This window comes from Penicillium diatomitis (assembly GCF_028827545.1).
Source record: "Penicillium diatomitis strain IBT 30728 chromosome Unknown utg000015l_segment0_segment0, whole genome shotgun sequence".
Lineage (NCBI taxonomy): Eukaryota > Fungi > Ascomycota > Eurotiomycetes > Eurotiales > Aspergillaceae > Penicillium > Penicillium diatomitis.
The window spans coordinates 1339282-1366948 of record NW_026623187.1 but is presented as its reverse complement, the minus strand read 5'-3'; the positions used below and the strand labels follow the sequence as shown (position 1 = coordinate 1366948).

The 27667-nt window shown below is 51.6% G+C and overlaps 8 protein-coding genes across 8 annotated transcripts; 4 read left to right on the top strand and 4 right to left on the bottom strand.

Annotated features, from left to right (window-relative positions):
- Positions 1 to 2506: 2506 nt before the first annotated feature.
- Positions 2507 to 3033, bottom strand: N7539_009218 (uncharacterized protein; the record flags this gene model as incomplete). The annotated part of the gene is made up of 3 exons (XM_056938813.1): positions 2507 to 2610; positions 2688 to 2898; positions 3007 to 3033. The coding sequence occupies 3 exons, from the start codon at positions 3031 to 3033 to the stop codon at positions 2507 to 2509; spliced, it is 342 nt and encodes a 113-aa protein (XP_056786190.1).
- A 5882-nt stretch (positions 3034 to 8915) lies between these two features.
- On the top strand, positions 8916 to 9877 carry N7539_009217 (uncharacterized protein; the record flags this gene model as incomplete). The annotated part of the gene is made up of 2 exons (XM_056938812.1): positions 8916 to 9024; positions 9219 to 9877. The coding sequence occupies 2 exons, from the start codon at positions 8916 to 8918 to the stop codon at positions 9875 to 9877; spliced, it is 768 nt and encodes a 255-aa protein (XP_056786189.1).
- Positions 9878 to 11665: 1788 nt separating this feature from the next.
- N7539_009216 (uncharacterized protein) lies at positions 11666 to 13204 on the top strand (the record flags this gene model as incomplete). The annotated part of the gene is made up of 1 exon (XM_056938811.1): positions 11666 to 13204. One exon carries the CDS (start codon positions 11666 to 11668, stop codon positions 13202 to 13204), a length of 1539 nt encoding a protein of 512 aa, XP_056786188.1.
- Positions 13205 to 14530: 1326 nt separating this feature from the next.
- On the top strand, positions 14531 to 16041 carry N7539_009215 (argininosuccinate lyase ARG4; the record flags this gene model as incomplete). The annotated part of the gene is made up of 2 exons (XM_056938810.1): positions 14531 to 14585; positions 14702 to 16041. 2 exons carry the CDS (start codon positions 14531 to 14533, stop codon positions 16039 to 16041), a joined length of 1395 nt encoding a protein of 464 aa, XP_056786187.1.
- Positions 16042 to 16406: 365 nt separating this feature from the next.
- On the bottom strand, positions 16407 to 18043 carry N7539_009214 (uncharacterized protein; the record flags this gene model as incomplete). The annotated part of the gene is made up of 2 exons (XM_056938809.1): positions 16407 to 17314; positions 17374 to 18043. The coding sequence occupies 2 exons, from the start codon at positions 18041 to 18043 to the stop codon at positions 16407 to 16409; spliced, it is 1578 nt and encodes a 525-aa protein (XP_056786186.1).
- A 1070-nt stretch (positions 18044 to 19113) lies between these two features.
- On the bottom strand, positions 19114 to 21397 carry N7539_009213 (succinate dehydrogenase [ubiquinone] flavoprotein subunit; the record flags this gene model as incomplete). The annotated part of the gene is made up of 6 exons (XM_056938808.1): positions 19114 to 19333; positions 19395 to 20783; positions 20855 to 21018; positions 21080 to 21153; positions 21225 to 21279; positions 21356 to 21397. The coding sequence occupies 6 exons, from the start codon at positions 21395 to 21397 to the stop codon at positions 19114 to 19116; spliced, it is 1944 nt and encodes a 647-aa protein (XP_056786185.1).
- A 1045-nt stretch (positions 21398 to 22442) lies between these two features.
- rpt1 (proteasome regulatory particle base subunit RPT1) lies at positions 22443 to 23987 on the bottom strand (the record flags this gene model as incomplete). Its single annotated transcript, XM_056938807.1, has 4 exons — positions 22443 to 23322; positions 23395 to 23624; positions 23688 to 23802; positions 23893 to 23987. 4 exons carry the CDS (start codon positions 23985 to 23987, stop codon positions 22443 to 22445), a joined length of 1320 nt encoding a protein of 439 aa, XP_056786184.1.
- Positions 23988 to 24397: 410 nt separating this feature from the next.
- N7539_009211 (chaperonin-containing T-complex subunit CCT4) lies at positions 24398 to 26294 on the top strand (the record flags this gene model as incomplete). Its single annotated transcript, XM_056938806.1, has 4 exons — positions 24398 to 24488; positions 24542 to 24564; positions 24805 to 25377; positions 25437 to 26294. 4 exons carry the CDS (start codon positions 24398 to 24400, stop codon positions 26292 to 26294), a joined length of 1545 nt encoding a protein of 514 aa, XP_056786183.1.
- Positions 26295 to 27667: the final 1373 nt, after the last annotated feature.

Sequence of the window (27667 nt, the reverse complement as noted above, 5' to 3'; positions counted from 1 at the left end):
AGACTAGCCGCTGCCATCTCTTTGCACGCCCAAGTGAAGCAGTCGGGTATGCCAAGGTCAAGGTCCAGGTCAAGGTCCAGGTCCAGGTCCAGGAAGCCAGTCTGACGTGATGGAGTATCTGTGGCCTCCATAATCTTAGTACTTCGACCCACCTACACATAGCCCGACCAATTTGGAGTATGTGTCGGCTTTCGAACGTGGGAGAATAGGGACCAGCCCAAGCAGGTAAGGTAGGTCGGCAGGTAGTTACTACCAAGTCTCACGGAGATAGCCTGATTTCAAGTCCTCGACGGGTTACAATTCCCAAGATAGGTGGCAAGTTTGGATTCATGAGGATCGAAGAGGGGCCGACCTGGGCCATGTCCAGCAGAGTCCCTCATCTACTGGGATTTTCCATTGCCCTTCGAGAACAATTCCTTATCCATGCAAGGCCCATCATTAAAGAATGCCCTATGATCACTGGGGGACCTGACACGAGGTTTTGATGTTTCAGAATCATGGATTGGGAAAATAGAGGAAAAGAACGGGGTTGGCTGGGGAGGGGATCAGAATGTTCAGCCGCATCGCGAGAAAAATTGGAACCTTGGATACTTGCTTGATGAGAAAGATAGAAGCTATGGGATAATATTCCCTGATCCGCCCCTGCAGGGGATGATCTGGGACGCATGGTCGGGCAAGGGAAGCAGGGGTTCATGGATGGGGCTGATGTAAAAGGGGAACGGTTGATGGATGGACTTGTCTAGTCGGGAGACGGGAGATTGGAAGGCTGGGGCTGGGGGCTGAGACGGGCGAGACGGGCGAGACGGGCGAGACGGGCGCTCGTTTCTGGACGGGATCGTGGAAGATCAATGGAACGTCGAATCTCCCCAATTGAAACAAAGTAGACGAGGCAAGGAAGGTAGAAGGAAAGGAAATGGAAGAAAAGTAAAAGTTGCACGACTCGAGGTGAGACATCTTAATCAAAATGGTCATGTCTCTAATCCCGGGCTGTCCGATCGCATATGACAGATCATCAACTCCATCCACGGATGAGGTGGAGAACACGCATGATTACCCGAAGAGGTATCTTTGACATGTAGCGTTCTAGATTCCCGGCATCATCCATCTATCATCTCGCCTGGTAAGTCCGAGGTCGATCGGCAGCTGTCCAGTGCAACATACCTCCTACCTCCTCATGTGCCTATCTTCCTACTCTCGAGATGGAACTGGAGGCTCCGCTCCGACTTTGGATATCCGGCATCTCCACGGGATTTAACTTGAGCTTCAGCCTCACGGGTCTCGAGGGAGAAAGTTTCCCCTTGCGGAACAGGACAGCCGGAGCTCAGCGGGAATAAGCCTAGTGGAGGTGCACTTGAGTACGGACTTTTCCTAATCCTAGATAAAGCTGGATTGGAATTTATCTGTCGAAGGATCGAAATATGGATATACTATTCAGGTGATATGCTGCGGTTGATAAGTGCCTGGTTGCAGGTAAGTAGGTTCATGGTACAGTCGGAATCCTGTCGGAGATAGATATCTGGTGATCATAACTAAAAGAAGATCCACGATCTTCCAAGCCGTAGGTAGGGAGAGAGGAATAGGTAACGGGACCTGAAATGACGTGAGCATGTTCGGGAAAGGTAGACGTGCGCTCGATTGAGATGTAGATATTCTTTATGTTTTCATGCATCGAGGAATCAGGAAGAACCATCCTTGATTGGGTTTTGAAGATCGCTCAAGACATACACGCAGCATCGAGTTGAAAATGTGCCGAAGACATTCAGGTACCGTCCGTTCTTACACGTATAAAAAAAAGTACCTAGACATAGCTCAACCCACCACAGAACATAGGTAACAAAGAATCATCGAGTAGAATTCAAGGAATTCAAGAAGAGCTCAAAGATCAGATCATAACAAGAGTTGTATTCTCAATCTCTGTCCACCCATGGCCAGAATAGCTATATGTTCAGCCCTTAATAAAGCCAAAGAAATTGGTCAAGAATGGATAGCCCCGAAAAAAAAAAGAGGGAGGAAGTCAATGGTCAAACAAACCAGACGCTCTCGCTCAAGAATGCAAAATGTTCAGCCCCAGAAACGCCTCGCTTGATCACATAGAGATTCGCTTCAGAGCATGCTGGAAAAACAGACAGAACGAACAATGTAAATACTGGCAGATGGGGAGAAAGAAATGCGAAGAAGAGCAGAATTTGCAGGAAGACTGTGCCGCGCAGAAAATGCAAAGATGTAGTCACAATGAATGCATGCAGATTAAGCCCAGTCGCGATGAGGAATGAAAGTCAAACAGAACGGAGGGATGAAGTCCATGGTTCGAAATCCATGATAAGTGAGAATGTCGCATGCGATGAAGGAACAATAACGTCAAGATGTGGCTGATGGAAGAGTCGTAAGGAATGGCGTTTGACGAGGGTTGATATCGATGGATGAAGATCACTCTTCATAGATCAGGTCATGTGAACAAAAGAAATCCGAGCCGGGAAGGCGGTGAAGATCAAGCCACAAGGCTGACTTAATTCGTGGCCGACGAGGCCTTTGATCGACGTCGAGACAAGTCGTCGCGGCTCAAGAATCGACGCAGTTTGGACAGTTTTGAGACAATACGACAAGAAGATTCTGTATTCCTTGATTATTAGTTTTCATGGACCACGCACTCGAGAGCCAAGTTGTTCAGTGTGGTTCTGTGTACATACCGGATCGCGCAGACTGAAAGCTTCCCTTTTCTGACTGGGTGGTGTAGGCAGAAGCCCAATATTCCGTGTCTTGATAGCCCGTAAAGGTACAGTGGTTCGGGTGAGGGTATCGCGGCTGCAGGGCGGCGACATGTGGATACAGCTCGGCAAGGGGAGACAAGAGTTCCTCGGGAAGTGGTGAGCGCCGACTGCCCAGGCTCTCGCGGCTGCTCTGTTGAACACGGAAAGAAGTCTGATTAGAGTTTGCAAACAACAGGATAAGGTAGAGAAAGTGCTAGGTGGTATGTAGGTTGGGAAGCTCGATCATGTCCGCACGTACATATAGTTCGTAGTTGGTTTTGTACATTGTGAAAAGAAAAAGTTCGTTGCGAAGTTGTAGTTTGGTTGATAGTCTTCAGACAACGTAACGGCGGTGCCGAGTGCACGGAAAGGTCCGAAGAGATGGCAAGAGGATAGAGTGATTGGGTTATATAAACACCAAATAGGCTGCAAGATGCCCAATGGAGAGGCTGGTGTGAGTCTGCGTCTGCGTCTGGACTGTCGTTGGGCAGGTATTGATCCTTTGATACCGAAGGGCTGGTTGACTGATTTAGATGCAGGGTGTGTAGGTGCTGATTGCCGATAAGTCGATGAGTCGTCGATGGCCTTGCCGCAGTAAGAAGGAGATGGCTGTGGAAAGAAGGCGGATAGTCTTGTTTAAGAGTGATGTCAAGGTTGATAGAGAGTTAAGATGTCATGTGTCTTGAGGAGTTAAAAAGAGGGGCGACCAGGAAGACGGCGAACGTCAGTGCTTTTAAAGCCCGAAGACAGAGTTCTCTATCCGGGTCGGCCATCGAAATCGTGGGCGTAGAATCGTGGATCAGCGTAATGCAGGCCCATGACACACGATCGGGAATGGGGCAGGATCCTCCTCAGCCGCAGACCCGGGCGGGGAGAGTTTGAGGAACGAGAGTGACTCGTAGAATGATGTGCATCGGGTGGAATGGGGCTAGTTGTTTGTGAATTGCACTAGAAGGTTTAATCTAGAGTAGGTAGTGTACTGACCTACATGTACATGCAAGAGGAAAAAGGTACACACACTGGACAAGAACAGGGAATGACAAGGAACTCTACCAACTCCAATTCCCTCCCCCCTCCCCCCAAAAAGCCCTCCAAATACAAATTAATTGATTCTCTCTATTGGCGGAGGGTTTAAGCATGAGGCCAGAGTCTGGAGCCCCGAGGCAGTCAAGACCGAGGGACCCTGCACTCATGGATACGATGCCCTGGACACTGTCAGTGTCCAGTGTCCACACTATCCACTGCAGGTGGCCGCCAAATAGAGTAAAAGTCGATCCTGCCATGTTCCAACTTTACCAACTCCTCGGGAAGCAAGATTTGTGAGGCGTGCCTCTCTCGTCAGCCCACGAGAATGGGCGCTGATTGGGTCCATTGCAACTAGAGGCCTGGGCGTAAGCGTCGATGGCAGCCGATCGGTCGGAGGCCCCGACCCCGACTCCCGGAAAGCAAGATCGAATGCACGTCGGTGGAGTCATGTAGGTTGGTTGGAGGAGGAGCTCTGGTGAGTGATGACTCGTGAGAGACCAAGCCGACCTGACCAGGATGTGGTGGATGTGGATATGAATGTGGATGACTGGCGTAGGTGGTTTGCCCTGAATCAACATGGCATCATTGCAGGTGGACGTCTCCACAGCGTACTCCGATCGTGCCAGGTGGAATCTGGATAGAGGTGCCTTAGTAGCCGTGGTTCCTAGGAAGTTGGAAGTACATTACGTAGAATAATGGGAGAGATCAGACTTTTGGAAACGAGCAAAAATAACGTATGGGACAATAGACGGCTACATCAAAGACTCTGGTGGTATGGATGTGTGAGTTGCCCACTGAGCGACTTTTTTGATGGTTTGTGACGGAGTTTCATGATCTGATGAGACTCAAATCTCCTTCACTCCGCATGGACCGGTCTCACCGCCCTGATCTCCAACGTGGCAAGGTTCCAGATTACAGTTCGGCTTAATGGATTCTTGCATCATGATTATTTCAGTGCATGTGGCTCCCCTCCCTTCCACCCGGGGTCATTGGCTGACTGAACTGGACCTGACGAGATCCGTTCGCCGAATATGACCCCGAACTCACTTGAATGACCCTGCTGGCCTGCTCAACAGAAGAAGGCTTGTCCCCCACGGATGGAATCAAGAATGCCCGGTCTGGCAATCAACGCAGGAGTCTGGAAGGATTTTGCATCCTTCTTGGCCAATCTGTATAGAGGCACCCTTCGGTGCCTGACCAGTCTCGTGCAGCGTAATAGTCAAAAATTTAACAGACATATTCAATAAGCGCGCTAGAAGCTTGGTCAACTATTGGTGAGATGGCAAGGCAAAACATGTTTCGCTCTCAATGGTCCCGGCCAAACCCCTTGCAGTAGGGGACAGCTAAGACTGCAGTAGCCCACGTTACAGACATCAGAGGGTTCGAACTTCGCGGGCACAGTCTCTCGTGGCCAGTGAACGTGTTTAGTCTTACTGTGGCCTCGGGCAGGTGGGCCACGTCATCAACACTGGAACTTTGCTCGTGTTCTACCACACTCACGAAGCCCCTCGCCTCAGGCCGTGGTCGGCTGCGTGGATTCGGACATGATCTCTCTCTCTCTCTCTCTCTCTCTCTCTCTCTCTCTCTCTCTCTCTCTCTCTCTCTCGTGTCGGTGGATCCCAGCGAAACCTAAGGTTAAGCAAAACAGGTCGACATGCAGGTGGATGAAAGGGGCCCGATTCTTGAATCTTGACGGTGTGGTCAGGTGATGGGATCATGTACGCACTGCGCAGTGAGTCGATACTATCGACTCGATAGTACCTGACTACGTGTACTCGTGTAGTGAGCTGAGGAGCTACCGCTGCTGATTTCAAGATCACTGCGACCAGGTCTGGGCATCGTACTCAGGACTCATCCTGGCGTAACAGACTACTACGATCTCAGGTAACTTAGTGTCAATTTGTCAGTACATCAAATCGCCGAATCAGACCGAAACTGGTTAGTCGACTCAACATGCCCAAGATAGTCCAGGCGAAGCCCGATCCGTTCCCCTGGATCTCTATGAAGACCTAAAGAGACGGCAGTGGACTGCATTGGGGATCGTGTTAGATCGCCGTCGATCTCTTCACGCCCCACACTCGAAATCATTTCATACAGATCACACTGACCCTAACTCGAACTTGCCCGGCTGGTCTAGCGCCCATCACGAGGAAGGCTTGGGGGGTTTTCTACTTTCTAGGGCAAAGCGTGCGAGACCCTCCAGCCCCCGAACAGGTCCGTCGGAGAATTACCGTAGTCTCCACTTTGGGTTCGAACGCCATCACAGAGAGAGAGAGGGAGAGAGACAGACAGAGATGAGACAACGCCGGCCTGACGATTTAGGCAGGATGTGAGCATTCTCGTCTTAGTCTGTGATCAGGACTTACCCCCAGAGATGAAGAGTGGAGATTGTGTCAAATATGTTGCACGGATCAGCGATCTTTGGCAGCGGCTTGGGCTCGGGGCGAAAACTATGGAGATTCGAGAGCGTTGAGTGCTGCATAGTCATACCATTCCGTTCGGTGTGGGAGATACTCGAACCTGCAGGAACAGAGGAGAGCAGTGCTATAGTATCGCTGCAATAATTGGCGAGTCAATCATTCAGTAAATCATCATTGTCACCACTTGCAGACGAAGGTCTAAAGCCTGCGATCAGCATACAATCTCCTTCTTCGTACATAAGTACCTGAGGTTGAATACTCACAGATGTGTAGTGGAACCTACCTTAGTCCGATCGTCTCAACGCAAAGCCACTATAGATCGATCCGTGGTCGAACATGCTCATCCCATATTTAGAATGATAGGCCTTCACGCAATCGAAATCACAGATGCTGCATCTTGATCAGACTTTCCAGCGTGGCCACCGGGCACCGCACGATCGCTCCAGGTACACCCGCCAGTAAGCATCCACAAGTGGTTCCCCGTCCTCGCTGGCGCAACAGGCGGCGATCCCCCGAGCTCCGCCCTTGATGACCGCTTCCAAATCATTCTGGCGCTAACACTGCAGCTTAGCTTCGTCTGTCCATTGAGATCCACATTTCTGTCAAGCAACAGGCAGATTTAGAGTGTTTTGGTATGGCCAAGGCGCAGTGGATAAGTTTTCCGGACGCGCGTAGAGCAATGAAAGGATGAGGACCGATGAGGAGTAGGTGAACTGGGGAAAGTCACGATGGAGCTAGTGTACATCCGAGCCAGACTATTGGGACGCTAATTCACGATTCATCTTGGTTCTGCGAAGGTTGATTGGTGATGGAAGAAGTCTCCTGATCATGGTTCATGAGAGGGGCCGCGTATATCTATTTGAGATCTCGGACTCGGGGACTCGGGCTTCATGCATGAGCGATCAGTTGATGTTGAGCGAGATCGAGAGAGGAGACCCTAGTTGATCTGTGATTCTGTTGTGCGCGGGTACCCCTCCAAATGAGCGTCTGATCGTTCGATTTCGACTATGTGGCGACCGGGTATCTTCAGTAATGTGACGGCCCGCGCTCTCTCGCTTCGGAAGGCAAGTCACACCGGGAGAGCCAGCAACTGAAGTCTGGAGTTGAACAAGTACCGTGGAATCTATAAACCCGAGGAGGTTGATTCACTCACCATAATATCAACGAGTATCTACGAGACCTCCGGGCCATTCCATGTCTGCATGGTGATCACCACTTGATTTGCTGGTTTGTGGCCATTGAGAGAGATCATGATCGAGTGGGCCGCATCTACAGTCCCGGTCTTCTCCAAAGTGCAGCATTCACTCAGAGCTCCTAGTAAACCCTGAACTAACTCAGTTGAACGAGACCTGAGACTACTACTAGTCATGTACAATGAGCTGTTCCTGAGTCTTGGCCTCTGGAGAATCAGCCCGTATATCAGGTGACTCTGACAGGCTGACATCATCAGGAACAGCCCCCTCGGCCTCCATCCCGCTGCCACCTGGAGGGCTGCGGTCCCGTCGGGACTGCCCGAGATGGTGGCCTGAGGTTGAACGCTGGACTTCCCCTGATTCCAGGTCACTTTGCTGAGTACCTACTTTTTCCATTTCCAGGCGTTAGACAAACCTCTCCATCTTTCGCCATATATTCTCTGGATTCTGTTGAATCAGATCGCCTCATCCCCCTTCTTCTTGGCTCCTATGTGCTCAACAAGATAATTGCATTCAGCGTTGAACATCGGTGACAGAGTAGATGGGTCTTCTTCCATGGACCTGGTTCTCACACACGACTCCGACAGTGTCTAAGCCACTCGGCCACGCCGTGGCTGGTGCACAGTGGGACACATCTTACCAGAATGGGTTTAGTGGGGAATCATGCATCCTCCTGGCTCCTGCACAATCGCGATCCATTCGGTTCAGCAATAAAAGAGGAAGACGCCCTTTGTGCAGCTCATTCCCCTCCAAGTGACATAACTCGGTTTCCTAGGCCGTTCATATGCATACTTGGTCTCCCCTCCTCATCCAGTCATGGCTGTGGATGAGGTGCAAATCTTAACCTTCTGGTCCAGGTGGCAACTGCCAACGATCTGCAAAGACTGCATCATGCTGCTGCTCCTGCACCGGTAAAACTCTAAAGGGTACTCTTGGACTCGCCAGTTCTGCACCCTCGAGCTATCGTTGAAGCCTGTGGCTCAAGCTCGGTCATCCCTCTGTGGCGTCACCCATGATAGCCCTGGACAAGATGGACGGACGCTGCACCGTGTACTGCAGACCTGCCCTGTAGTTCTTTTCCAGTCCCCTGTACAGATCCACCTTTAACCCGTCAAGCCCCTCCTATCCTCATCCCCATTCTCAGTGGGAGGGCCCGCCCTTGATCGTGGAGACGGATGATTTGAGTTGGGAAAATAATGGCAATAATTGCACACCGACCTTCATAGACCATCCCTTCTCGGTCTGGCCGACTCTCCATCTATCTTAGTAGTTCCCCTCTCCTTCCGCGGGCTCCAAGTATAAGGCTTGCCAGGGCCCTCACCTTCGTGATCGACAGTTCCCATGCAAAAAGCGTCTTCTCGCGGCGATCTTGTGTGTTATTGCCGAGCGACCCTGTGTCGGCAGATGGGCGATCTTTATATCAACTGTGATAAATCAATGCATTCGTGACCCCTTCGCTCTTCAGTTCTTCTTGTCACATCGGATCAACTTTTCACTTTGTCCCAACTCTGTGTGCGAGGACTTTGACCATGTCACTCAGTACACGAGACTCCGCACAAGACTACTGGACGAATATGGGTACGGGAAACATGGATCTAGACAATCACCTGTCCGAGGATCAAAAATACTCTTCCACAAGTGAGTGGTGTTCCAAGTTTCGAGTGTATTCCCCCTCGGCGCCGTCGAGACTGTCATCTGAGATGGAAGCCTCTCTCCATACATACTTGTGGACAACCAACACCACCTACGTTCACCCTCCCTTTGCCCTCACAACCCCCCGAAGGCTATAATTTTACTGGCTATCGAAAGTGTTAACATCAAATCTCACCCAGCATGCGTCTTTCCAGACACCGCCCACACTTCCACTACACGTGAATCGAGCAGTCCCATTCTCCCAGAATCGGGCGTCATCGACATTGGAATTAATTCGGCCGGCTTACCCAGTCATGACCAGCTTGTCGATTCCAACCATGTCGACACCACTGGTTGGTACACTCACTACGATAACTGCGTGCAATTCTTCATCAACACGAGCCAGCACACCCCGGCTGTGCAAGGCATCGCCGCTTTTCTCAATATCCGTCTGCCATATCAGCGCTCGTTCTCAGCTCTGTCTCAAGACCAGCAGGATTTCTCCTCTTCCGAAACTCATCAGCCCAATCGACCCTATGTTTCATTACGCCCGTACATGCGACGAATGATCGTCACAGCCCAGGATACTCCACCGACCATGAGTGCTTTTTTTGGACCAGACTGGCCCGCCGGCGTCGGCATTATCCTCAAACAGGAGCGTTTGAATTATCTCTTCACTGCGAAAAGTGGCGGATGGGCACAGACCAAGGCTGCCTATGATATCCTGCCCGATGAGCAGACACCCTTTCTACGACCTCTACGGGACCCGAAAGAGGAGGAGCTCCGAGTTGCTGAGGCTAGGTGGAGTGAATGGCTTGCAATGGAGGACTGGATGGTCGGTGCCAGAAGTCCATGGTGAGATCACGAATCTGCGGTGGTAAGCATCAGTAGATGATGGGCGATCAATTCGCTTCACTGGGTTTCTCGACTACGATGGAGTTGCACGTGCAGCTCCGCGAGATGTCTGAGATACGCGATCCGTGGACAGGATCTGAACCAACGATTGAAGCGGAATTGGATGTTGTGATTGATGCAACTCTTTTTTTTCCCCGATAGCAACGGAGGCCTGGCGGCTTTCTGGGCCGTTTTGCGGTTCATTATGAGACATGACAATATCACATTCTTTAGATTTTTTTTCCCCGGATTTATTCTCATGCACTTAGGTATGGTGATTTACTAATCTCAGTCTTTTGAGCTATGGCCGTGTATGACCGAAGCTAGTCCTCTCCTCAATCATGCCTGACCTCACGGACGAAAAGCGATCTTGAAAGGTAAGATCGACATGAACAAAGTTCCTCCCATACTACGATATCCAGTCGCCTAGAGCAGGAGCTCGCAAGCTTCAAGTGCCCAAGATCACTAGTATAGTAGACCCCCCTGCAATCGGGACTTCGGGATGTAAAAATCAATAGTTGCGCACCGCCACAGTAGTTCCTAAATGGGTAAGGTCACCTACTGGAGATAGACCCGTCGTGACAAATACCCCAATTGAGAATAGGTCGCGCGGGATGAAACGATCGCAAAAAGCCCATGCGCACACGATGTGAAAATCTTCGAATGGAAATAAAATAGTAACCGATGTCAAAATTTGTTTCGCATCCATTTATTCTTGCTGAATGTGCAGCAAGTACTCCCCGCCGAGGTCCCCGGCCCTCAACTTACCCAGTAGGCTAGTAGTACTAGTTACTAGTTACTGTAATAGTAAATTGTTTACGTTTTCCCATACCCAAGCAGGAGCCCAGAGCGTTTCATTCATTTCGGCAAAACGCCTAGACATCACTTAACGACGTACCCTTTTGCATGCCGGTCCCCGATATGAAGTGAAGTTCACAAACCTAATAAATACTTTCTTTTCCACATTCGACTCGCGGCTCTCAGTTCTACCGGCAATGATCCACTACTCGTATTCGCTGCAGTAGGTACTAGGCATACTGTAAATAGTCAATACAATTGACACAGCAGCTTTCCATCTGAATCCTCGTGTCGAATTCCTACTTCGACTCACTTTTCGAAATTCCGCACCATGCTGTTCCTGAGCCATGACTCATAGATCGCGTTTTAACTTAGTGCTTATAGCGATGTGTCATAAGACCATTTTGGGAGCTTCTCCAGAACGCATCCGTGTGGGGCTTCGCCATTAGACCTTTTTTTTAAAGCTCGCTCTCCGCAGTTTCACCACCACCGCCGCCATTTTTTTCGTCATCGTTGCTTCGGGGTTCCTCACTCGCACACGCGCACATCCCTGCCGTCCTCAGAATCCTTCCCATTTCTTCACCCTTTGACCCTTTCGGGCCCCGCAATCCTTCCAATAGTGCCACTCCCAGGCGGCAAGATCGATCCGCCCTGATTGCTGGGTTCCCATGCGGGTTTGACGTGTCCCAGATCCAAGGTCTTGGGTTCATCGCACGCCAAAGTCAGATCAGACCAGATCAGACCAGATCAGACCAGATCGTGAGGCCACACCACTGGGTCAAGCACCTGCGAGGTTGACACTAGCGTCTTTGCAGGATAGGCAGGTGGTTGTCATTTCCGATCCTTGAGAGCCATATCAAAGGATTCGGAAGAACGCGATCGAACCAAGGAAGGAGGTGAACAATGCAATCAGATGAATAATTAAAATCAATCTCAGCCTGTTCAAGAGATCATCATGTCGCCGCTTCCGACTGCACCACAGATTGAGCCCTGTGCTTTTTACGAGCATTCGGCCCAATCCATCATTCCCCATTTGGCTGGTCAGATGCCATACGCAAGTCCAGTCCTTCGTCGGATCCAACATTCTCTTTCATACCCCTCCCCCACGGCCAAAATCCTGGCAACTTTCCCCCCGGGCTCCGCGCCTGGATGTATATCGGAATCAGCAACCTCCTCAGCCCCTGCGACGGCTGTGCGTAGTGCCAATCTTAGCTCCACCTCGGGATCTGGTTCAGTCCCTTCCAGTCCCACCCCATGGCTGGCTGCACATGTGGACCTTTTCCGCGGCCGTGAGACCCAGATCCTCCTTTACTCCAGTTTGGAAGCGGAATGTACTTTGCTTCCGCAGATCAACCCTGTCGCCGACTCCATCAGCCCCGGCGCCGTATCCAGGTACCCGGAATTAGACACATCTGCAACCCCCGCAAAGGCCGACCAATTCAACAAGGAACATCCCTCGCTCACGATTGGTACACATACAAGTGAGGCGTCATCAGGAAATGCTCCGCTGGTCCCCAAATACGCCGTGGCTTCTCTTTCTACCGATTCGAGCAGATTGAAGACCGCTCAGCATCAACTGTTGTCCCTCTTGTCTCATCTCAAAAGTCATTTGCTTCCTGAGTATCTCTCATCCCTGCCAAATGGCGATTCCTCTGAAGCCACAGCGTCCTTATCGGCATCGACGCCCATGGTTGTGACCACGACGATGAAGAATGAAGCTTCCTCTTCTTCCGCGGCTGCTGCCTCTCTCATCCCACCGCCTGATCCGCGTGCCTTCCTCATTGGAACCCTGCACACGGGCCTATTTGAGCTGCTGCTCGAGTCTGGAAAATACCCACGTTTGGACCTGGGCGGAGATACCATTCATTCGACTGATCCTGATCCTATTCCCGGTTTGCGGATCCATCGCTTCGATAACCCGCCGTACTACAAGTACTACTTTCCCCGAGCCAAGTTCAGTCCTCGGGGCAAAGCCGATATTGAGACTCCCCTGCCGTCAGGATATAGATACCATGACCGCCGCGGGCGAAGGGGTGTCTTACCGTTCCAACTGGATTTGGTGCAGAGCCGGACTACCATCCCGCGGCCCCGGCGGCAGTTGTTGACTTTACCGAGTGTCGCCATCTACCACGACGATGGCACTGCTTCTTCTGCTCGAGACATGACCGAGGGATCTGCAGATGGTGAAATGCCGATTGCATGGGCATTCTTGGGTGTTGACGGCGCCGTGGCGACGCTATTCGTGGAACCTGACCATCGCGGACGAGGTCTGGCTTTGGCTCTGTCAATGGAGACCATGCGGAAAGGCATGTCGCCAGATGGGGTCTTCGGGGCCAAACAGGCCGGCGTGGTGGATGAGAGGACGGTCAAAGCGGTGGAAGGCTGGGTGCACGCCGAAGTTGCGGGCTTCAATTGGGCCAGTAGAAGGGTGATGGAGAAGATTGGAGGTGAGGTCTTGACGACTGCTATATGGACGGTCATTGAAGTCCTCTGATCGAGGGGCGACTTCTGCTCATTGGGTCAATTGGTCGAGTCACTGATTGATCGCTGTGATATATGTTGCACGATTCAACGCAGCAGCGTTTGTGTATACTCAACGCACGCAGTGGTGGGGGCATGGCCACGATGTAAAGTGATTCCGGTTGTAAATAGCTCAGATTCGAATCAACACTACAGCTAGATCTAGAAGAGCGTTTTATTTTCTTCGCGTCATTAAATGATACAAGTATATTCACGTGCTTTCTTCCAGAGCAAAGACATAAATCAATCGCATCGGGCTGCTGGAGGTAGATCAAGTAGATTAGGTACCTAGTTATGGATTGCTGGTTGAAACGAATCTTGCTTGCAGGTGGTGAGTCTGGAATGCATCGGAGATGTCAGGTACAGGTAGGTATTCGATGCTCGCCTGGGGATTGAATCTAAGCTACGAGTCATGTATGAGAGTCCCGTACTGGCGCAGTCCATCAAGAAATGACTCGCCTGCAGGCGGTTACCAGACACTCAAGGTGTTGTATACAGAGTTCAACATTGACGGTGGCATAAAGATACACTGATTCCGAATGGAGCTCGGGGTATAATAATGTGTGATTAACTTGTGGAATACTGTGATTATCTCTCGCGATAAATGTAACTAGCTGAGGTGATACCTAAGTATATGCCTGGCACCTACGTGGAAGTGCCCGAGAATGACTGCGTGACCCGACGGCAGGCATGGGAATATATATTTTGACGCTGCCCGCACAGAGCTGGAAGCACATCCCTGGAGGATGGACAGTAATGTTGTGGGGTAACATAGGTTGGAACTACAATATCACTGGATTGAATTAAGCTCCTGGAGTGGAAAGGGAGATAACCCAACTGCACCGAGTCTTGCTAGTAAACATTTCAAGTCTGACTCTTTCCAGGTACCGCGTTTGTTTGATTGGTACCGACTTTGATATCAAGTCCCCTTGACAAACATGTTGGTCATTTTCTCGCAGGCAGATGCGTCATGAGTGATGACTCACGCAAATCCATCCACTTGATAATGAGAAAACCCCACTTCACACAGTCCAAGTGGGATGCAATTGTCGTATCATCTGTTTACCTCTCGGAAAGCTCGAATTTTGTTTGCTGAAGTGACTCTCCACTGTGGGTTGAACCCCTCAAACGGGACTAGCGCGCCGATGATCGGGCGAGCCCAAAGCACTAGCAGCAACAATCGTTCGAGTCATCCTCGACTGCATCTCCCTATTTAACATTGAGTTTTCCTTTTCTATCTTCATCACATCTCCCAAAAGCCTCAAGTTTGGGTCAATTGAATTTATCACACACAATCACAATGAGCAATTCCAAGGGAGTCGCCGACAACATGCTCTGGGGAGGCCGGTTCACTCGTGAGTATTATCTCTTTCCTTTCCCAGGTTGCGAGGTCTGTCAATAGCGTTGAAGACGCCTACAACAGCGACTAAGGACAGGTGACTGACTCAATGCTTTCATTCAACTTATATAGAGGGTCTTGATCCACTCATGGTGCAATACAACCAGTCTCTGCCCTACGACCGTATCATGTGGAAGCAAGACATCGCCGGCTCGATCGCCTTTGCCCGCGCCAACATGAAGACCGGGATCCTGACCGCACAAGAATTCGCCGAAATCGAGCGCGGGTTCAAGCAAATTGCCGAAGAGTGGCGCACCAACACCTTCGAAGCCAAGGAGAACGACGAGGACATCCACACTGCCAACGAGCGCCGACTCAGCGAGATCATCGGCAAGGAGATTGGCGGGAAACTGCACACGGGTCGCTCCCGAAACGAGCAAGTCGCCACCGATATGCGCCTGTGGCTCCGTGACGAGCTGCGCAAGTTGGACGCGCAGTTGTCCGACCTGGTCAAGGTCTCCATCGCGCGGGCCGAGAAGGAGATTGACATCATCATGCCTGGTTATACCCACTTGCAAAAGGCCCAGCCTGTTCGTTGGTCTCACTGGATGCTGTCTCATGCGACGGCGTTTGCTAGTGAGTTGCAGCGTTTACGCGAGGTCATTCGTCGTGTCAACCGTAGCCCGCTGGGATGCGGTGCGTTGGCCGGAAACCCTTTCCAGATTGACCGTGAGGCCATGGCCAAGGAGCTTGGCTTTGACGACCTGTTGTACAACTCTATGAACACCGTTGGTGACCGTGACTTTGCTATGGAGACGATGCAGTGGGGCAGCTCCTTCATGCTCAAAATCTCTCGCTGGGCCGAGGACTTGATCATCTACAGCAGTCTCGAGTTCGGCTTCGTTCGCCTGTCGGATGCTTATTCCACCGGTTCATCATTGATGCCGCAGAAGAAGAACGCAGATAGCCTGGAATTGCTCCGAGGCAAGTCGGGCCGTGCTTTCGGTCAGATGGCCGGTCTGATGATGACCATCAAGGGTCTGCCCACCACCTATAACAAAGACCTGCAGGAGAGCATTGAGCCTCTGCTCGACCATATCAAGACTGTCAGCGACAGCATTCTCATCGCCACCGGTGTCTTGTCTACCCTGACCGCCATCCCGGAGAAGATGACCGCCGCTTTGGCCCCGGAGATGTTGGCCACCGAGATTGCCGATTACTTGGTCCGCAAGGGCGTGCCTTTCCGTGAGGGCCACCACATCTCCGGCCGTGTCGTACAGCTTGCAGAGCAGAACAATGTCCCCATGGACACGCTATCGCTTGAGCAATTGAAGACCGTTGATCCTCGCTTTGACGAGGATGTCCAAGCTTGTCTCGACTACGAGCGTGCGGTGGAACTCAAGGATGCCATTGGCGGTACAAGCAAACGTGCTGTTCTCGAGCAGACGGCCGTCCTGAAGAAGCTGTTGTAATTTTACTTTCTCTCTGGCAAGCAAAATGGGGGTGTAATACTGGGATCAGGGTGTCTTTTTTTTTTCTTTTTTCTTTTTTGGGGCTATGTTATGGGACATTGTTGATCAAGGTTCGTAGCATTTCGGGTGTATCAGTTTTGGGTAGACAAAATCCATGTTACTTTGATTACTAAATTCACTACTACCCTCTTGTAGAAACGTCAATATCGTTCAGAAGCCATGATCAAATCTAGACACAAGAAAACCCAGGCAACGCAACAGGCCAATGTCTGAATCAAGACATACCCACTACCGCTAGGTACTGAGAGCAAAACTTCATCTGTGCTGTCATTAGCAAAACAAGTCCATCTCCCTTCTTCTCTAGATCACTGCCTCATGCTTGTCCCCGACGGAGACTTTTCCTCCCGTCTCGGTGACATTTGCCCGGCCTGGTAAGCAGGTGGTGCCTCTTCGCCCAGATCATCATTCTCTTCTGCATGGCTCTCCAGGATCCCTCTCGATGCCTGTGGATCTTTCCGACGACCGCCCTGCCTCGGAGATTCTGCGGCAGCGAGCTGGACTGTCTGTGCCGGTGCCTGTGCCTGGACCCGAGCCGGGACCGTGGCGGTAGTCGCGTTAGAAGACTCAGCACCAAACGTCATAAAACTCATAACATGGCGTCCAGCGGAACTACTCTGCGTTCGCAGGAGACGCGGCGACTCCGACCTGACGACTGGAGAATACTGCTGTAGATTCGAGCCCAGGACGATTCCTTCGTGGGTGACGACTTTTCGCGCAGTTTGGCGATGATTCAATCGTGCATTTACCGTGTCATCCGCTGCTTGGCCTGGTGGATTTTCAAAACCAGGGCTTCTTATGCTGGAGCTCATGGGAACGATTCGAGATAGGCCTGGTGCAAGGGGACTTCCTCCGCGCCGTCTGCTTTCCGGTGGAAGATTGATGAGTTCCCTCTGTGACTGAGCCGGCAGCTCAGCGCGTTGTCTGTAGAATCCCGTGTCTGAGAGCTCGGCGGCCGGTGGATCGATTCGGGGGATTGTGCCTGGCATTTCGCTGAGTGGAGGAGGGACTCTTTGCTGGGCTTGGACGTGGACGAGGCCTCCGGAGGAGGTTGTGAGGAACCCGGAGCTCAGAGTGGAGAGGGCAGATGAGTTGATCGAGACACTTGGAGCGGGTGTGCCTGAACCCGTGATTGAGTTATCGGTCGAGTAATGGTCTTGCTCGTTGGAGTTTGAGCTCGACGATGGAGAAGTTCTTTGATAGCCTTGCAGTGAGCCTGTTTGATGGAGAAGTTAGCACCTGGCATGGGACTGTAATGGGTGGAGTGTGGGATACCATCAAGGGATTGACCTGCTCTTTTCTCGATAAGCGAGAGTTCAGTCTTCAATCCAGAGGAGGAGCCGTTTTGATGACTTGAAGATCTCTTGCGCAAAGAGCGCCATGTAAAATCGCCATATGGTCGACCGGATTTCCGCTTCTTACGCCAACAGCACCAGCAAAGCAGAAGGGCGAGAATGAGGGCCACGATTGCTCCAAGTACGCCTCCGATAATAGGTGCCTTACTGGAGGATTGTTGACTCGATGGCGAAGACACAGCCGCAGGACTTGGAGATGAAGCAAGCGTCGGGGCTTGAGACGTCTCTGCGCTCGTGGTTGTGGTCTTTGACAAGGCCGACGAAATGGAAGACGTGAAGCTACTAGACGAAGTAGGAGATTGTGTTACTGTCGGAAATGATGTACTGGTATCACTGCCCAAGCTCGAGCTCGAGCTCGAGCTTGTCCTCGTGCTCGTCCTTGTACTCGTATTTGCGGTAGAAGTCGAGGAGCTCAGAGACGATGAAGTCGAAGCATTTGCCGAGGACACCGCTCCTTGACTGTCATCAGGACAAATCCCCGTTGTGCATGGATCAGTAGAGCAGCATCCTCTGTAATTGCCCGCTGAACACACATACCACTGTTTCGAGCCAGTGCATGTTGTGTAGCGAGGAGAGAGGTTGTTGTCCATCATGAAGGTCTCGCCTCAGAGCAAAAGGAAGCTGCAGGCCAGTCGGTCTCCAGACTTGAACGCAGCGTTTTAGAGTGAAGCTCTCCTTGCAACAATGGCAAAACGCAGCAATCTGTGATCCCAGAGAAAATGCCGCGAAGGCTCAATGAAATTCATCATGTCGATGGCAGTATCGCTGGAAGGTCTGATACAGGCGCAAGCCACAGCCACTGACACCAGTGCCATCCAGTCACCCTGGCAGTGGTACACGATTCTTTGTTGCTCGAGTCTTTGAGGGCAGGTTTTCCAGGGGTGAGTGCCATTAATAGAAGTAGTGGATGGGGAAAAGCCTTCGTGGTCGGTTCTTTGTTTGGGGCTCCCACACTCGCAAGGATCACAACCACCGTGACGAGCATCTCGATATTTGCCCTATGAACGAAACAAGGCAATGGGCATCGAATATCGAATCTCACTATGTTCGTCCATGCTCAGGAAATCCAAGAGGTCAGCCATCAATCGTTTGCTCTTCACCATGTCGGAAGATCCTATAGTTTGAGAGCTTACAATCGATCAGGATGTGGCTTTCAATATGAGAGAATATGTGTTCTTCATGAATTTGAGTCAGGTCCAGACTGTGTTGGTGTCGAGGGCTGTGTTTAGACCATTTTATTTACCTTATTACTTCGAATAGTCCTACCGAACCAGGACGATTCAAGTGTTGGAAGAATTAGTGTTACACATCTCTTGATGAAATGGAGATTTCAAGGAATATGTAACAAAGCTAATCGTGCTCAATACACCCGCTACTCGACTGTGTGAGAGAGAGAGAGGGGAACAGAAGAGGACGTGAAAAAAAACGAGGAATATGGCTATACAAAATGGTAAATAACACACAGTCAAATAAACAAAAAAAGGTAAACAGGCTCTTTTCATGGACTCCCACCTCGACGCCGGGACAATTCCCGAAATCTCGTTCGATACATGATTGACATTTGAGACCGGGTATCACTCTATCAGTCCGATCGCCTTGAAACTGATCCGCAGCATCCTTGATCGAGGCTCAAGGAAAACACCTCGGCTCGATGGCGATCTTAGTAGACACGCTTGAAGGGGGGGACAGGCTTGCACTCCTTCTCATCAAGAGTGTTGGCCTCGACGGCACGGTAGCTGAGATCAATGTCACCGTGAGCCTTCTTCTGCCAGGTGAGAGTGTGCTTCATCCAGTTCTCGTCGTCACGCTCGGGGTAGTCCTCACGGGCGTGAGCGCCACGAGACTCCTTACGGTTGGAGGCAGCGACGGCGGTTTGGGTACTAGAAGGCAGCAAAATTAGTATCGGATTTAAGGGTCTTGAGGATGGGAGGGAATACGCACGCGCAAGTCAACAGGTTGCGGAGTTCAAGGGTCTCAACAAGATCAGAGTTCCAGATCATGCTGCGATCCTTAGTGCCAACCTGTTCGTACCACTGGTCGATCTCATTGACACGCTTGACACCCTCGTCCAAGCTCTCCTGAGTACGGAAAACAGAGACATCAGTCTGCATGGCCTTCTGCATCGCACTGCGGATCTCGTGAGTGGACTTGGGGCCCTCGGCAGTACGAGCAAAGTCGAGGTCCTTGATGGACTGGGCACCAGCGTCGGAAGCGAGCTCCTTGTGAGGCTTGCCGGGAGAGGCGATGTCGCGGACACGGTGAGAGACGGCACGACCGAAGACAACCAGGTCAAGCAGGGAGTTGGCACCGAGACGGTTAGCACCGTGAACAGAAACACAGGCGGCCTCACCGCAGGCGTAAAGACCAGGAACAACGCGGTCATTGCCATTCTCATCCACATCAATGACCTCACCAGTGTACTTGGTAGGGATACCACCCATGTTGTAGTGGACGGTGGGCAGAACGGGGATAGGTTGCTTGGTGACGTCGACACCGGCGAAGATGGAGGCGGTCTCAGAGATACCGGGCAGACGCTCGTGGAGCAGTTCGGCGGGCAGGTGGCTCAGCTGGAGGTAGATGTGGTCCTTCTCAGGGCCGACACCGCGGCCCTCACGGATCTCGAGGGTCATGGAGCGGGAGACAACGTCACGGGAAGCCAGATCCTTAGCGGTAGGGGCGTAACGCTCCATGAAGCGCTCACCCTCGGAGTTGAGAAGATAACCACCCTCACCACGAGAACCCTCAGTAATCAAGCAACCGGCGCCGTAGATACCGGTAGGATGGAACTGGACGAACTCAAGATCCTGGTTAGGAAGGCCAGCACGGGCAACCATGGCCATACCGTCACCAGTGCAAGTGTGCGCGGAAGTGCAGCTGAAGTAGGCACGTCCGTATCCACCAGTGGCGAGAACGGTGTGGTGAGCCTTGAAACGGTGCAGGGTACCATCCTCCTGGTTGTAGGCAATGATACCGCGGCACTCGCCATCCTCCATCAGCAAGTCAAGGGCGAAGTACTCGATGAAGTAGTTGGTGTTGTGGCGCAGAGATTGGCCGTAGAGAGTGTGAAGCAGAGCGTGGCCGGTACGATCGGCAGCAGCGCAGCAACGGTAGGCCTGGCCACCTTTACCGAACTCCTTTGATTGACCACCGAAAGCACGCTGGTAGATACGGCCATCCTCGGTACGAGAGAAGGGGCAACCATAGCCCTCCAACTCGCGCACAGAGGCGGGGGCCTCACGGGTCATGTAGTGAATCGCATCCTGGTCACCAAGCCAATCCGAACCCTTCACGGTATCGTACATGTGCCATCTCCAGTCATCCTCGTGCATGCTATGTGGTGTCAGTTAGCTCAGAAGCCCCAAAGTGACACAGGCTTGACTGGCAATGAATGCGTGACCTACTTTCCAAGAGCCGCATTAATACCACCCTGGGCGGCGACAGTGTGAGAACGAGTGGGGAAAAGCTTCGACACACAGGCAGTGTTGAAGCCAGCCTCGGCCAAACCGAAGGCGGCACGGAGACCGGCACCACCGGCACCAACCACGACGGCATCGTACTCGTGATCCTGCGTCCGTTAATTTCTATCGCTGGAAGGCATCGTGATCGGTACGCTCAATTCAACTTACGATGACGGGGTACTTCTCGGAGATCAAGCCTTCAGCGGCTTTTGCGCGCAGAGGGCCGGGGGTCCAGAGCCGAGCTGCCGAAGAGGAACCGAGTCAGTGCATCGAGAGCAGGCGTGCGAGGATGGAAGGTTGAGTAAATGCATACCAGCGGGTCGTGTTGAAGAGAAAAGGCGTCTCTGATCCCGTAGAATTCGGGAGACCTGACATCCGAAAGGCCCATCATCAGCAAGATTGATACCACTAGACCGCAGACAATTTCTCTCAATCGATACACACCTTGTTGGCGGGAGCCAAGCTCCGCGAGCCCAGGAAGCTCATGATGACGGATTAGAAGTAGACCGAGTACAGTATATCCTCAAAATCGTATATGAGCACCGGTCACCGGTGTTTCGGTCGAAGTGAGGGGGAAAGAGATATGCAATTGGAGAAGAGAAGGTGCTAACTTCAGGATACGACTCTGGCGATCGAGTTGCGGTTGGCAGTTTGCGCTGACATAAGGCACTTCTCACTTGCCGACGGGGAGGACCGGGGCCGATCTGCCCAATTAGATGACGTGCAAAGGAAAGCAGTCTGGCAAAGCCTCGGGCAGCCGCTTCCCCGTGATTGGCCAGTCCCACGTGACTCGCCATCTTTCTCGGCCGTGGCGGGCAGAGGACATTTGCAACGTCACATGTACACTGCTTGACTGCTACGATGTGAGACTTGCAAAGTGCCTGTACATTGTAGATAGTACTAGCACCACTAATGTAACATGCATCGTAGTTGTGGCAGCATTTATGCTGTACGATATAATTTTTAAAAAGAGAAGTTATATCAAATTAAAGGAAGAGTTTACCGGGCGTCGCTTTGGAATGGCGAACAACAACGTAACTATGCACTGCGAGTTGCTGAACAGCTGCCGATCTTGAATTCAGAATCTCGATCTCAGATAAGAAACGATCTGGCTGACTTCATTAAATGGTCAGAACCGATCCGATGCCGCAGATCTGCCGCCAAGCCATATCGGGCCATATCACATGACATTATATACAACCATACTCATCTTGAGGCCTCATTCCTAGATCTGCGCTGAAGCTGCGGGTGGTCAGAAGAGTTCAGTAGGGAGCCCCAATGATTTCGATCCTCGCATTATATGATTATTTTGAACAGAGCCCGTTCATGGAAATCAGACAACGTTGCATAGGCCGGAAAAATGATCCGAAGTGAAAATTCATGCTGAATGCGTTGCGCTTTGCGCCCCCACGCCGTTGATTATGAGAGTTGGTACACATGGTGCTCAAGCTGTGACTAAACGTAGGATGAACAATATGCCCGCCCAAAACTTGTGCAAACGTTAGGAATCTTGTTGTCTAGCAACATCTCTCTAATTATATTGCATGTAGGTCGCTGTAGAGTTGAACTTGAGGTTGCCCTTGATGACCTTCTCCACAGATGCTAGGAAGTCCTTCTCCGTAGCAACCTTTCTCCGTGCCCGAATTGCGAACATACCAGCCTCGGTCGCAACGCTGCGAAGCTCGGCACCGGTTGCGTTGGGGCACAGGCGAGAGATCAACTCCCATCGAATATCCCGTTCAACTGACATACTCTTGGCATGGATGCGGAGAATGTTGGCACGGCCCTCAACGTCGGGAAGTGAGAATTCGATCTTTCGGTCGATACGACCGGGACGCATCAAGGCCGGGTCGAGGGTTGAAGGTCGGTTGGTTGCAAACATGACCTTGATGTTACCACGAGCATCGAAACCATCCAACTGCGTGATCAATTCCAACATGGTACGCTGAACTTCATTGTCGCCACCAGCGCCATCATCAAATCGTGCACCACCGACAGCATCGATTTCGTCGAAGAAAATGATGCACGCCTTCTTCGTCCGAGCCATTTCGAAGAGCTCACGCACCATTCGCGCACCCTCACCAACATATTTCTGGACCAACTCACTGCCAATGACACGGATGAACGTTGCGTCGGTTCGGTTGGCAACCGCACGGGCACAGAGCGTTTTTCCAGTTCCCGGAGGACCGTAGAGGAGCGCACCCTTTGGTGGGTCGATACCAAGGTTCACAAATCGCTCTGGTGATAGGAGCGGCATCTCAACCACCTCTCGTAGCTTCTCAATCTGCTCTTTGCATCCACCCACGTCGCCGTATGTAACATCAGGCTTGTCTTCAACGGTCATCATCGTAACGCTGGGGTCGATCTTCGGTGGGAGTGGTAGCATGATTTGGTACTTGTTTCGGTCGACACTATCATAGACGAGGTCAGCAAGGTCAAATTGCACAAGGAAAACAGCCAAGTGTCGAGTGCTCCCGACTTACCCGACACGCATGCCTTCCTCAATATCTGTGGGACTGACACGCTCCCCTAGATTCACCACAAACTTGGCGATCTGCTTAACGTTGATGACATATTTGCTCTTGTCGGCATCCTTCTCGTCCTGAATAATCTTCGTGCAACGGGCCACCTGAAGCGGTTGCTCCTCGGCCATTCGTTGCCGATCGGCAGCAACGTCCCACAGATGTGGAGGCGCAAGACCAGTATCGGATTCCTGGTAGCATGTGAGCTTCAAATGGCAACCTAAATGATGACAATACATAGGCGGAGTAATCACCTTGACGCCAATCTTCTCGTTCACACTTGCTTGCTTGTCCTTGATGTCCTTCTCGAGTTTCTTCAAGGCATTTGCATATGGAGCCGCACCATAGGTCTTCAGTACTGCGATGTCGCTATTGTAGACGTCAGTCGGTCATCGGCCCATTGAGCGTTTGAACCCCCAACATTCACCCAAACCTAATCCAGATTGAGTCAGACCTTACCTTTCTGTAAGAGGTGTGATCTTCTTTTCCGGCTCCTCATCATCGGCAAAGTTCTTCTGGTACTTCTCCCAGTTGGATCCCGTGGCGCTAGGCATGATGCAAGTGTCGGCAGCCCGAGGCTGGATAGCTGGCAGAGGGACAGGTATGCGATAAAGGGTGGTTTGGAAGGCAGATGGGTGGAAGGAAAGATGGATATGATTGTCTTTTCTGCACGTTCAAGGAATGACGAAGAAAAGGCTGGCGCGCGTGAGAGGATAGATAAGTGATGTAGCAGAGAGCTGCGGTAGTTGAAGCTCCCGTCCGGAACGCAACTCACTAATCAGTGCCAAGCTTCATCACCGCCCGAGCACCTCGCAGAATTTCCTGTGTCCCTCCACTAAGCGGTACCTCGAGACTCTCCTATTGAACTCAACAAAAGGTTCCATTAAGATTCTTGACAATCAAGATGGCCACCGCAATGGCTCAGGGAGGTGGTAGCTCTGCTTTCAAGGTTTGTTGAACGACAATGATTTTTTATGTGACCCGGATGCTGAAATCCGCACAGGACAAGGAGAAGCCCATGGCAGTGCGGCAATCCAATATCCTCGCAGCTCGGGGTAAGTACAGAATGCCTGGATGTTATGAGGAACCTCCAACTAACATTTCATAGCTGTCGCTGATGCCATTCGCACGGTATGCGCTACCGAAAGAAAACGAAAGGACGGGAATGAGGGGCTAACGAGTAAAATAGTCTTTGGGACCCAGGGGCATGGATAAAATGGTGCGTTGTCAACACTGCTGCTTCTCTGAAATGTGACGAGGACGAGACTCTAACAATCCTTCCAGATTCAAACTCCCAAGGGAAACACCATTATCGTACGTTTGCCGCCATGAGTTCGCTTTCGATGCTCGCTCCAACTAACCCCGCCATAGACCAACGATGGAAACACCATGCTGAGGGACATGAGCGTGATGCATCCAGCTGCTCGTATGCTGGTTGATCTCAGTGCCGCACAGGACGTTGAGGCTGGTGATGGCACTACATCGGTTGTTGTCATTGCTGGTAGCCTGCTGGGAGCTGCTGAGAAGCTGCTCTCCAAGGGTATTCACCCCACGGTCATCTCCGAATCCTTCCAGCGCGCCGCCGCTGCCGCTGTCGAGATCCTCCACAACATGTCTCGCCCTATCAACCTCACCGACCGTGCTACCCTCCTCCAAGCCGCCTCAACCTCCCTTTCTTCCAAAATTGTCTCTCAACACTCCAGCTTGCTGGGCCCTATGGCCGTTGACTCAGTCCTCAAGGTTGTTGACCCCAAGACCGCTGAGAACGTCGATTTGCGCAACATTCGCATCGTAAAGAAGGTTGGAGGTACAATTGAGGACAGTGAGATGATCGACGGCTTGGTGTTGAACCAGCCCGTCATTAAGAGCAGTGGTGGGCCCACAAGGATTGAGAAAGCTCGGATAGGCCTTATCCAATTCCAGCTGAGCCCGCCCAAGCCAGACGTACGTACAAGTTTTATAATGCGCTGAAGGTAATTCTCACTTACTGACAACCTCAATAGATGGAGAACCAAATTGTCGTCAATGACTACCGTCAGATGGATAAGATTCTGAAGGAAGAGCGCCAATATTTGCTGAACATGGTCAAGAAGATCCAGAAGACCAAGTGCAATGTTCTTCTTATCCAAAAGTCCATCCTTCGTGATGCCGTTAACGATCTGTCATTGCACTTCCTTTCTCGCCTGAAGATTCTGGCCATCAAGGACATTGAGCGTGATGAGGTGGAGTTCCTGTGCAAGACTCTCGGCTGCAAGCCCGTGGCCAATGTCGATTCTTTCACCGAGGACAAGCTCGGTACTGCCGATCTTGTGGAGGAAGTTCAGGCCTCTGGTGCGCGCTACGTTAAGGTCACCGGCATCAAGCAACAGCCGAGTACTGTCAATAACCAGACCGTTTCCATTGTCGCCCGGGGTGCCAACAGCCTCATCCTCGACGAGGCCGAGCGCTCTCTTCACGACGCTCTCTGTGTTATTCGTTGTCTGGTGAAGAAGCGTGCTATGATTGCAGGTGGCGGTGCTCCTGAGATCGAAGTCGCTCATACCCTTGCCATGCGGGCTCGTGAGCTTACTGGCACTGAGGCTATTTGCTGGAAGGCCTTTGCCGATGCTATGGAAGTCATCCCCACTACGCTTGCAGAGAATGCTGGTCTGAACTCCATCAAGGTTGTGACCGACCTGCGTCACCGTCACGCTCAAGGTCAGCACAATGCCGGCGTCAGCATCCGCAGCGGCGGTGTCAAGGATGATATCACCGAGGAGAACATCTTGCAGCCTCTGCTAGTCAGCACCAGTGCCATTGAGCTGGCTGCCGAGACGGTGAAGATGATCATGAGAATTGATGACATTGCTCTGTCGCGGTAAAAGCATTCCAGGGCCGCTTTTACAAGCTGTATGAATCTGCTGTGACCATGACGAGTAACTAAATTTAAAATGAACAACACTGAATAGATTCGAATACTGTCAGAGGGCTTTTGGCGAGTTGTTGATGTAAAGAATAGTCTGACTCCGAGCTACTATGCTCCCAATCCGACGATGTGTTGAAGTTGCTGCCTGAGGCTTCAGAAACAACATCGCTGCCTGGGTAAACGACCAGCTCCGGGGCGCACTCCCGCGGCGGGCGGTTCGGTGCTACCCGACTGTCATTAACAACTGACGGAAATCAAATTGACAGTGAACTTCGCTCATTAACTCGGGACACGTCTTCGCCCAGTCTGGCACTATGGGTGTCCACTTCCACATTTGTGATCAAGATGCCCCGTCGTTGTCACACGAAATCGCGCAAAGGCTGCGTTCAATGTAAAGAACGTCACATCAAAGTAAGGAAATTATGCCCTGTTAATCTGAGAAGCCCATGAGGCTCAATAGCAGATTCCATTTGGTCCCCATGGTTAGTTTTTGCGAAAGGGACATGCTAACCGACCAAAACAGTGTGATGAGCATCGTCCTACTTGTAGTCTCTGCGTGAGGCGAGAAGTTACATGCACCTATGTATCTCCTCCCCCAAGACGAAAGCCGACCACGGACTTCTCGCAGCCGGCGAGCATTCGCTCTGCATCAGCTACTTTAAGTCCGCCTGTAACTGTCTCGCGTCTTCCTCGGCTCGAGGAGATGCGACTACTTCACCATGCTCTCATGGTGACAAGTCCGACTTTCATCAAAGACGACATCGACAGGGAATTCTGGCAAATGGTGGTCCCACGAATTGCAACGGATCACGGTTATGTGCTCGATGGGTTTTTGGCAGTTGCTGCGCTGCACTTGGCCTCGCTGGAGCCCGGGCGTTCATCGCACTGGCTGGAAACTGCGTTGAGATACCAAAACTCAGCAATTATCGGGTTGCGCCAGCATCTAGCGACGAGTGAGCAAAATCGCGAAGCTCTCTTCAGCTGCTCGGTCTTGAACCTCGTTTTTGTCACTGCGTCCCCAGGGATCCAAGGGGAAGGCCATCCTGTGGATCCGCTGGGTGGTATACTGACGATGCGGTCTTTTCTGAGCGGCACTGCTTTTCTCTTTTTGCAGATCTACCATGGCAAGGAGCCGACGAGTATTGATTTCTGGATTCGTCGTGATAGGACGAGCACAGTGTCGAAAGATTGGTATGCGGTCCAGCATGCGTTGCGTTCAAAGCCCGACGATCCAGCTTACATTGGTTTTCGATTTTCTTAGCGAGGATACCCAAATGGTCGAACTACACCAGTAAGCTCTTACTATTCGTGCTATGTCTTTCCTCAATG